This window comes from Sus scrofa, chromosome 8 (genome assembly GCF_054392235.1).
Source record: "Sus scrofa isolate SSC_HxYL_T2T_F1_AM1 chromosome 8, Sscrofa_HxYL_maternal_Yorkshire_Landrace_v2.0, whole genome shotgun sequence".
Lineage (NCBI taxonomy): Eukaryota > Metazoa > Chordata > Mammalia > Artiodactyla > Suidae > Sus > Sus scrofa.
In genome coordinates this window covers 73,084,859-73,096,307 of record NC_139390.1, presented here as the reverse complement: position 1 = coordinate 73,096,307, position 11,449 = coordinate 73,084,859, and the positions used below count along the sequence as shown (strand labels likewise).

The window sequence follows — 11,449 nt, the reverse complement described above, 5'->3', positions numbered from 1 at the left end:
CCTTGTAACTATGCAACAATTCCAAACTCCAACTAATCCTTGCTTAACATGCACTGCACCCTTACATCTTGCCAGCTCCAGTTATAATTCTTGACAATTTATGTCATTTTGCATTTTTGCCTTAGTAAGCCTCCCCCATTTTGCAGTCTGGTAGGACACAATTCAAGTGCTTTAAGAGCTGGTGTCCCCTCAGTTTTAGTACTCAGTTTGGCTCAAATAAAACTTTTTATAAACTCTTTAGTACTCAATTTGGCTAAAATAAAACTTTTTCTATTATAGATTTTTTGTTGAGTATTTCCATTGATGTTACCTTTTGCAAAATAATTTATAAAAATTATATAAGTCAAAAGCACACACACTAACAATCAGGCATTGGCTTTTTGCAGGAAAAGTTTTGACTTCATTGTTGTCTTTTGTAACAACTTAAGAAAGACAACTGAATATGGTCTAATAGCTATTTAGCGAAAAATGCGAGATCAAAGAAACCATTTATCATCCATGCTATTAGCCAAGTGTGATGATGAAAAATATATTATTAGATGTACAGAGATTCAGACAAGTTTTTAATTTGCAGGCTTGTGTTGAAATATTTGCTTAGACTTTTTCTATTTAGCTGATAGGTAAATTATATTAATGATTCAAAGATGAAGAATTATTCTATAAAATATGTATTGGTTTTCTTTTATCTGAACTTGAACTCCATAAGCTGAGAAAGAATGCTGGTAGTCAGGTGTATGCAGTTGAAGAGACTTCAACTTGAAATGCCGTGGGATGCCTCTAATATCTCCTGCTTTTCTCTCCATTACCATTGTACAACATGCATCTTTGTGGGACTAAACCTATTTTCAATCCGTATGAAAGTTATCATCACAGCTGTTTATCAATTACAACAATAAATGGCCATGTTATATTCCAGTACTTAATTACTAAATATAACATATTTGGGACACTATAGAAAGAGACAACTTATTTTTTCCCTTCAAAATGTTTGCCCGAAGAAATACAATTATAATTTTCACCCCCAAGGATATTGCATAATATAAGCGTACAGATTTCAAACACTTATTTAGTGGTCTTTATCAGTATATAAAATTAAATATATAATTAAATTTATAATTATTAAATATATAATTATAAAGACCAATAAAACTACAGGATTTCCCAGAGATGTTTCTTTGCTATATAGAGCAATTCAGTTTTGTCATAGTTCCTACATTTAAATTAACATAAACTACTATCACCCTAAAGGTCTTAGTAGAAAAGAAAAAAGAGACCTAATTTAAAATGTTTTATAATTAATAATAGTAAAAATAACTTATGCTGCATGAGCTTGAGAGATATGGATTTTTACCTACTTCTGAATAATAACCTAAGATTATTAATTTTTGCCAGTAATTATTTCAGATACATCTAGACATACTTAGGTTGGTGTGGAGTTAGGAGGCTGAAGAGACCATAATAGCAAAGTCAGTATTCAGTTCAGGGAACCAATAGAAGGACACATCTTTAACAAAAAATTAATCTGCTTTGTAATGTAATGGGTGGGGAATGCAAAGAGTAATAAGATCTGTATAATCTTTTCTCCATTTAAGATCATATTTCTCATAAGTTATGCTTATTCAACTAACATTTAATCTAAGTTCAAGTTCTTCCTAATGGCAAATGAGCACTATTAAGGTTCTGGCTGAAAATTTCAGGTAAGGAAATTTTAAATCTTATGACAAGCAATATGTAAGTAGTATGTAATGCACATTTGGGCTTATTTTATATTTTCTTCCAAAAGAAATGTTAATCATTACAAGGTTGTGAGTTAAATTTTTGTGTATTTCATTACTTTCTTTTGAAAAAGTTTTCGGGGTTTTTTTTTTTTTTTTAATAACTTAAGGGTCCTTCCCACCCCCACCCCCAGTGTTACACTTCAGTAATTTTATAGATAGTGAGGAAATTATATTATATTATAGAGCAAAAAATTGGGAGTTTTATCTAAATGTGAGCACTTTGGCCTCTTTAAAGCTTTAGGTACCTCAGTTCCAATCAGTGAAGAAGTCATTTCTTTCTTCATTAACCAACACATAAAGTAACAAATAAGATTTATGGATCTGGCGTTGCTGTGAGCTGTGGTGTAGGCCAGAGGCTACAGCTCCAATTCGACCCCTAGCCTGGGAACATGGATGGGGCCCTGAAAACCAAAAAAAAAAAGAATGGAGAATGCAAGGACGATCCTCACCAAGATCACTATGGTCTTTAAGATAGAACATGTATAGGAGTTCCCATCATGGCTCAGTGGTTAACAAATCAGACTAGGAACCATGAGGTGGCGGTTCGATCCCTGGGCTTGCTCAGTGGGTTAAGGATCCGGCGTTGCTGTGAACTGTGGTGTAGGTCACAGACGTGGCTCGGATCCTGTGTTGCTGTGGCTCTGGCATAGGCCAGTGGCTACAGCTCCAATTCGACCCCTAGCCTGGGAACCTCCATATGCTGCGGGAGCAGCCCCAGAAAAGACAAAAAAAAAAAAAAAAAAAGATAGAACACTTATAAAGATCAAGATGTCATCCTTCAGTGGGCATTTTATTTTCATAATACTCTGCAATAAAATAATATATATATGTATATATATGGATATAGTAAACCTATATGCATACATTATATATATATATATATGTAGTGTAAACCTCAAGTAAGTTTTATGCAAAGTCAAATGTATTTATTAAAAAAAAGAAACTTTAGGAGTTCCCGTCATGGCACAGTGGAAACTAATCTGACTAGGAACCATGAGGTTGCAGGTTCAATCCCTGTCCTTGCTCAGTGGGTTAAGGGTCCGGCGTTGCTGTGGGCTGTGGTGTAGGTTGTGGATGTGGCTGGGATATGGCATTGCTGTGGCTCTGCCGTAGGTCGGCAGCTACAGCTCCAATTAGACCCCTAGCCTGGGAATCTCCACATGCCGCAGGTGCGGCCCTAAAAGGCAGGAAAAAAAAAAAAAAAGAAAGAATAAAAAAGAAACTTTATAGTTTCTCTAAAGAAAATCCTGTTGTGAAAACAATAACTGATTTTGGTGATGTAAATACTATGCTTGCTCCCTTTCTGTGCAATTAAGTAAAGCATATGTTTTGTTATCATCATCTATGATAAAAAATATTTGTATATACTTGCTTCTTTCCAAATATTAGCTTTTTCTTTGAATTCAATTGATTTCACAAATACATTAATCATATTTTTAGTTGTAGTCTCTGGAAAATTTTCCAGAAAGAGTAGATTAGCTTTAGGTTATCTTAAGGTCAGAATAATTAAAATAGTGTTTTCAAACCCTAATTTTTGGGAAAAAACTGTTTTACAACTTCTTTAAACCTCTGTGATCAATATAATTTCATCATTTAGTTTTCTATTAAATTTAAGAGCACAAAACAAATCTAAAATTTAACCTCAATAGTTTGAAAAAACTTTTAATACTTGCTATATTGCTAAGAGTTTGTATGTGTGTGTGTCTTTTTAGGGCTGCACCCACAGTATATGGAGGTTCCCAGGTTAGGGGTCAAATCGGAGCTATAACTGCTGGCCTACACCACAGCCACAACAACGCCAGATCCTTAACCCACTGAGCAAGGTCAGGGATCAAACCTGCATCCTCATGGATGCTACTCAGATTTGTTTCCACTGCACCATGACAGGAACTCCCAAGAGTTTTAAACTCAAAAAAGCTTCTAAGTTTTTTTTAAATTTTAATTTTCTAAGTCTCATATATATTAAGCAGCATAATGTTAAGCTAGGATTTTTTTTTACATAATTGATACTAAAAATATAATATCATGCTGTCTTTAATACACTATGCAGATTTTTGCTACCTTATGTAGGCAATTTTCTTATCTTCTTCTGATAGACGGTAAAATGGACATGAGAAGTATCTCTTTGATTCATCTTTAGCTTGGGAAGGAGTTCTGTGCCTAGTAGGTACCCAATAAACACAAATAACTTCCATAAAAGACTACATTTTAGTTGTCTGAAACTGGCCTTGATTCCTTGCTTGTAAATAAAATGAATAAAATGACATTACATTATGACCAATTGTTCATCCTAGTGGATCAATGATTTTAAAGTTTCCTGGCAAGTAACTATGGACCAGGTTGACACCAGCAGGCAGAAATTTTGTGTAAAGCATAAAATCCTATAGCACAGAAACTTGAATTGCAATCTACCCCATGAGCTGAATGATAATTCTGCTAAGCTTTGAATTAATCAATCAGTTAATGTTTCACTACAGATTGTCTTTGATGATGGGGAGCCCAGAAAAGACAGCACTAAAAAAAATAATTTCAACAGATTTATTAAAACAAAGAGTCATCTCTGCTTATTCCCAGACACATACACATGCACAGGTTTCATAAAGATTATTTTACTGGGGCGACTTGATTTTACAATATTCGGTGTGGAGTACACAAATTTATATTGTGCATTTTATATTATATCAGTATGTTTGGGGCAGTTTATGGTTTATATGATAAGTGCCTTATAGTTAATAAGGGGACATGACACAGTCTGATAGGGTAACCTTGTGGTTAACATAGTAGACTCTGAGAGGCAAAGAGCCTTAAGGCTGCTAACACTAGTTCCTTCTTTATTTTGCTGTATGAACTTGTCAAGTCAGCCTCTCTGAGCAATAGTTCCTTCTTTTTTGTGGGAATAATTACAGTACTGCCTCACTTGATCTTTTTTCTTAGTGGGAAATAAATGAGATCAACACATGTAAAACACTTTGCATGATGTCTGACACATAGTGAGCCCCCAAATGCTAGCAATTTAAAAAAACTGAGTTAGCTGTCAAGTAGCTATTATTCACGTAAACTAGATTTTGAGCAGCACTTTCAATAGAAGAATGTGTGAATCAGCAATTCTTTTCAAATAGATCCTATTCCCTGGTAATATGACCCATCAACTCTTGTATATATTATTTGTATATAGTTTACTTGTAAATTTTTTCTCAGTGATTCATTAACACTGAGAAATATTTTTCTAAACATACTACTTAAGTCGTTAATAAATATTACACTTACTAAAGTGTTCATACTTTGCTTTTTAAAAGTATTCTCTTTGCAATAATCTTATATACTAATAACTAAGAACTACTTTAAAACTTCAATTGTTGCTAGTGATATTATATTAGCAAAATATGTCAAATTTTGGAAAACGTATGGCATTAGCCACTCTATGTTTCTGAGTAAGTTCCGACCCTATCTGAGGAAATCTGATCCAGGCCTGGGTGCAGAGTTGAGATATACTGTGGCTTTAAGCAGCTTAGTAGTAATCATTTAACAATTACGAGATGCAAAGAAAGGGTTGAAGGATAAGTTCAAAAACAGAATTTGAGAGCAAGAATCTTAACCAAAGCTAAAACAACAGGTTGAGAGGTAAGACACATGTTACTTCTAAATATGGAGTTGTCGTAAAATTATCATTGTGGCACTTCCATGACCAACATGATTTGGTAGAATGAAAGGTTCTTAAGAGTATCAATGGTTTGAAACAAAACTGAGAAATAATTTGTCTTTCCTATTTGCTTAAAGAGCAGACAATTTTGTTTGTATCACACCTCATCAAGTCTACATCAAGCCACATCATGTTGAACAAGAACATTCTATTGTGGTCTCTTCAGATATGCCTCCTAGGAACCACTCTTGGTGGGAATGTTCTGATCTGGCCAATGGAAGGGAGTCACTGGCTAAATATTAAGATAATTATAGATGAACTGATTAAAAAAGAGCATAATGTGACTGTCCTAGTTGCTTCTGGTGCACTTTTCATCACGCCGACCTCTAACCCATCTCTCAAGTTCGAAATATATCAGGTGCCCTTTGGCAAAGAAAGAATAGAAGGAGTGATCAAGAACTTTGTTTTGACATGGATGGAAAATAGACCATCTCCTTTAACCATTTGGAGATTCTATCAAGAGATGGCCAAAGTTATCAAGGACTTCCACATGATGTCTAGAGAAATCTGTGATGGTGTTCTTAAAAACCAAAAGCTAATGGAAAAGCTGAAGAGAAACAAATTTGAGGTCTTGCTGTCAGATCCAGTATTTCCTTGTGGTGATATAGTAGCTTTGAAACTGGGAATTCCATTTATCTACTCTTTGAGGTTTTCTCCAGCTTCAACAGTGGAAAAGCACTGTGGGAAGGTACCATACCCTCCTTCCTATGTTCCTGCTATTTTATCAGAACTCACCGACCAGATGTCTTTCACTGACAGAATAAGAAATTTCATTTCCTACCATCTACAGGACTACATGTTTAATACTCTTTGGAAATCATGGGATTCTTACTACAGTAAAGAATTGGGTATGTTACCTTTTTTATTATTGTTATTTGAACAAACAGAGCCTTGTATCGCTTCTTCTCCATTTCTCTGTGGCTATTCTTCCTTGATTCTACATACTGATTACTATCTATTACTAGCATTTAATAGCAGGAAAGAAGATAAAAGATGCCATGCTTTGGAACTACAGTGTGCTGTTTTGTAAGTTTATGTTATCTATAAATAACATGGTAACAAATACCTAAGTTTAAAAATAGGAATAAATTTTCATTTAGATATTGCATTGAAAATAGAAATTGCCTAGAAACTTCAGTGGGATGTGGGGAAATCTGGAAGAGATTAAGCTTTCTGCAGACAATTGTGTGTGTTGAACAACGTATATGTTCATGGATAATATCTGATTATTGCACATAGATTTTATACTGTTTACTAGGCATTTTCTTAAATAGAAGGTTACAACAAAGACTGGGATAAAATTCCTGGCTTCAAGGATTTCACAGTCAAACAGAGAAGTCAGACAGGAAAAGGAATATAGTATGAATGATGTGGATAATGGAAATATATATAAAGGGCAGAGAAAATGTAAAGGCAGTATGTGACAAGGGAGAGTGGTATTCTAGAAAACTTGAGTTATGATGATACACAGGACATTTTTAAACAGTGAATATGAATTTTCCTGCAAACTAAGTGTGTAGAGAGAAACAGTGTGTCCGAGGTTGTAAAGTCTTTAAATATACACATGTGTGTTGGGTATTACTGATGATTCAGTATTTATGAAGGTCAAAGTGTAAAGCTGGGAGGCACCACAAAGAATGTTGGAGATGTCAGGACTGCAAGAATGAATTTGTTCAATATATACTTTCAAAACCTCTTGCACTTCATGCTAAGCATTCTGAGTTTTATCTAAGAAGCAACAGGTAAAACTTTAAAGGGATACATTATGAATGGATTGAATTTTGTATAAAATACTTGGACACATGTGGACTGGCATGGAGGGTCGTTAGACTGTAGGCTACAACATCACTCCTGGAAAGATGTGGTAAGAGCATGTACTAGTTGAGTAGCTTATAAACTGAGAAAAAATTGCTTTCAAGTATGCAGCACCATGTTTCAATATTTGTATATATCTCTAAATGATCACCACAGTAAGTCTGGTTAACACCTGTTACCGCACAGAGTTATGATTTTTTATTTGTGATAAGAATTTTTAAATCTACTCTTTTGGCAATTTTCAAATACACAGACAGTTTATCATTAACTGTAGTTGCCATGCTCTACGTCACATCCCCGGGACTCATGTATTTTATTAACAGAAAGTTTGCACCTTCACCCATTTCACCCACCCTCTACCTCTGGCAACCTCCAATCTTCTCTCTGTATCTATGAGTTATGGGGTTTTGTTTTGTTTTGTTTTAGGTTCCACATACACATGGAATCTTAACGGTATTTGTCTTTTTTACTTAGCATAGTGACCTCAAGTTCCATCCATGTTGTCCCAAATGGAAGGATTTCCTCCTTTGTTATTGCTAAATAAATTATTTGTGTGTGAGTGTGTGTGTGTGTGTGTGTGTGTGTGTAGCCAAGACATGAAAACAACCTACATGTCCATTGGTAGATAAAGAAAATGCGATACTATGCGTGGCTATTGTAAATAATGCTGCAGTGAACATAGGGCATAGATATATTTTCAAGTTAGTTTTCATTTCCTATGATAAATATTCAGAAATTCAATTGTTGGATTATATGTTAGTTCTATTTTTAATTTTTTGAGCAGCCTCCGTATGGGTTTTGATAGTGGCTGCATCAGTTTACATTCCTATCAACAATGCATAAGGGCTCCCTTTTCTCCACATCCTTACCAACATTTATCTTTTATTTTTTGGATAGCAATCATCCAACAGGTAACAGATGTGATGGGATACCTCAGTTTGGTTTTGATTTGCATTTCCTTGATGATTAGTGCTTGATGATTAGTTTCCTTGGTGATTGAGCTCCTTTTCCTGTATTTGTATCTCTTCAGAAAAATATCAGCTCAGATCCTCTGCACATTTTCAGTCATATTTTTTATTTTGCTATTAACTTAAGTTTTTATATTTATATTAATCAGGTTACATGATTGGCAACTACTTTCTACCATATGATAGGTTGCTTTTTATTCTGTTGATGGTTTCCTTTGTTGTGCAGAAGCTTTTTACCTTGACAGGGTTCCTTTTGTTTATTTGTGTGTTGTTGTTGCCTTTGCTTTTGTTGCTTTCGTTGCTTTTGATGCCAAGAAATCATCATCAAGACTTATGTCAAGGAACTTACTGCCTATATTTTCCTCTAGGAGTTTTGTGGTTTCAGTTCAGTAAGAACTGAAACCATAAAAGTCTTTAATACATTTTTAAAAATTGTTTTTATTTTTTAAATTGAAGTATAGTTGATTTTTGATGTGTCAATTTCTGCTGCACAGCAAAATGATTCAGTTAGACGTACATACATGCATAGTCTTTTTTTCTATTTTTTTCTTTTATGGTTTATCTAAGAATATTGAATATAGTTCCCTGTGCCATACAGTAGGACCTTGTCGTTTACCCATTCTATGTATAATAGTTTGCATCTGTTAACCTCTAACTCCCAGTCCTTCCGCCCCCCATCTCCTCCCCTTTGGCAACCACAAGTCTGTTCTCTATATCTGTGAGTCTGTTTCTGTTTTATAGATGGGTTCTTTTGTGGTGTATTTTAGATTCCACATATAATTCATATCATATGGTATTTGTCTTTCTCTTTCTGACTTCTCATAATGTGATAATCTCTAGGTCCATCCATATTGTTGCAAATGGCATTGTTTCATTTAAAGTCTGTAATCCACTTTGAGTTAATTTTTGTATATGATGTAAGATAGGGGTCCAATTTCATTCTTTTGCACATAAGCTGTCCAGTTTTCCCAACCCCATTTATTGAAGAGATTGGCATTTCTCCACTGTATATTCTTGGCTCCTTTGTTATAAATTAATTGACAATCTACGAGTGGGTTTATATGAGGAGGATTAAAAAGGATGTACATTACCGTTAGTGCTTCATCGCCTCTAGATTTGCTAAATAGTTGCTCCCAAATTCAAAAATAAACATTTACCTCCTGGAATGTAAACAAAGGCCTACCTGTTCTGACACTCAGAATAAGCACAGCTACTATGACACTTATGAAGATAAAAGTAAAACGGGGAGTTCCCATCGTGGCGCAGTGGTTAACGAATCCGACTAGGAACCATGAGGTTGTGGGTTCGATTCCTGGCCTTGATCAGTGGATTGAGGATCCAGCGTTGTCGTGAGCTGTGGTGTAGGTTGCAGACGTGGCTCGGATCCTGCGTTGCTGTGGCTCTGGCACAGGCCGGTGGCTACAGTTCCAATTGGACCCATAGCCTGGGAACCTCCATATGCCGTGGGAGCGGCCCAAGAAATGGCAAAAAGACAAAAAAAAGTAAAACGGTAAATATTGTAGAGCTAAAACTAGACTTTGAAAATGAAGAAAAAGAATAAAGAAATGGCAATTTTATGAGGCAAAGAAGCTTTCAAGATCTTTGAAAATTCTTTAACCTCTTCATGCATGTTGTAAACACCTGAATGACACAGACACCTGACTATGTGCAGCATCTGAAGTAATGAACTAGAGGAATGTACATGGAGAAATCCTTGGACAGAACTATGTCTACATTTTTATATCAACTTAAAACTTTATTAAGTTTTTGTCAACTACTTGTTCTCAACCTTGGAAAAATAATTATCAGGATCACAATGTTTTTCATGTGTGTTGGTGAAATCATCCCTGTAGAAACCTTCCTTATGCTGGCGATCTTAAAATCATATATTTGATTGTATTTTGTTTGTAAGTTAATGCTGGTAATAAAACCACACCATTTCCCCCATCTTAAGACATGAGAGTGATCTTTCTTAACAATTGGTTCATGGGAATGTAATGAAGATCTCTAAAAACGTTCTTAGCCTCTGATTTTGATATCATGTTTCTCATCAAACTACAGTCTTCCGACTTAGAATGACTATTTAAGTTTGTTTTACTAAAACATAGTGTTCTTATTGATGCCCAGGGGCATAAGCACTCATATTCAAAAGGCCAGGTAAGAAGTAACATTATTGACATGATGGAGTAATTTCTTTTTGTGCAAGACTTTGTACATGTGAAGTGATAAATGAGGAGGATGAATGGAACTGACTAGTAAAAAAACATTTCCAATTTGAAATTTGAATTTACCTTTTACTTTAGCTTAAATGCTCTAAGCAAAGTCATTGCAACAAATCCATATCCATTCAGGTCTAAAATTGTCACACTTGGGGAAATAAATTGAGGACGTCTTTCTGTAAGATTATTTTTCTGCAGTGGAATGCTATAAGAACCTTAGCATGAGTCCCTAATCCCTGCTAATTGCTAGGAATTGAATATTATAAGGGGGAAATTATTTCTTTTTTTTCAGGCCATGGGTAATTGGTTAAATTTTTGGATATCATTATAGTCATAGCAGGTAGTATCTGTTGATCTCTTCTTTTGCACCAGACACTGTGATAAGTGCTTCACATGTAATATATATCTTAATCCTAGCAATTAACTTGTGAAGGAAAAAAACTACTATCACAAATGAGAATAGCATAATAGCATGTTAAAATCCAGTCATACAGCTACTAGACATAATAGCATGTTAAAATCCAATCATAGAGCTACTCAGTTGAGAAAATTATTTTCAACATGTCTTTCTTACACCAGTGCATCTAGAACAATTTTTCTCTCCTTTAAAATTTTCAGGTGCAAATACATCAATTATGCAGAATATTTTAGGTTTAAGCTTTCTTGGCTACTTTTCTTCTTCCTTTCAATGTACTTAGTTATTGCAATCTATTTCGTGCCAATTTTAATTTTCCATGAGGAGTTTAATCAGACAATGTTATCACCAGGCAGCTTGCTATTCCTTTAAGCGCAGGTCTCCATGTGACTCTGTTGCCTGGAGCAATTTGCCTGAGGATAGATTTCTGGTCCTAAGAGAGCTTCTATCAAACCGAAAGTAAGAAAAATCCTCTGCAGATTTCAAGTACAGTTGTTTAAAGTTGAACCAGGTAAATTTTATTTTCTTTGTTTATACCAACAACAAAAAAGCCA

At 34.8% G+C, this 11,449-nt stretch overlaps 1 protein-coding gene across 2 annotated transcripts in view; it reads left to right on the top strand.

The window, feature by feature from the left end:
* Positions 1 to 1,557: 1,557 nt before the first annotated feature.
* LOC100624788 (UDP-glucuronosyltransferase 2A1) overlaps positions 1,558 to 11,449 on the top strand; it is a 40,871-nt gene continuing 30,979 nt past the window's right edge. Inside the window, exons 1-2 of one of the 2 annotated variants that reach the window (XM_003356958.5) lie at positions 1,558 to 1,697; positions 5,556 to 6,326. In XM_003356958.5, the coding sequence (XP_003357006.3) occupies positions 5,609 to 6,326 (718 nt within the window). In that variant the 5' untranslated portion in view covers positions 1,558 to 1,697; positions 5,556 to 5,608. Of the gene's footprint in view, positions 1,698 to 5,555; positions 6,327 to 11,279; positions 11,407 to 11,449 lie in introns of those variants that run through there. The other variant, XM_084972435.1, reaches the window with a different exon arrangement.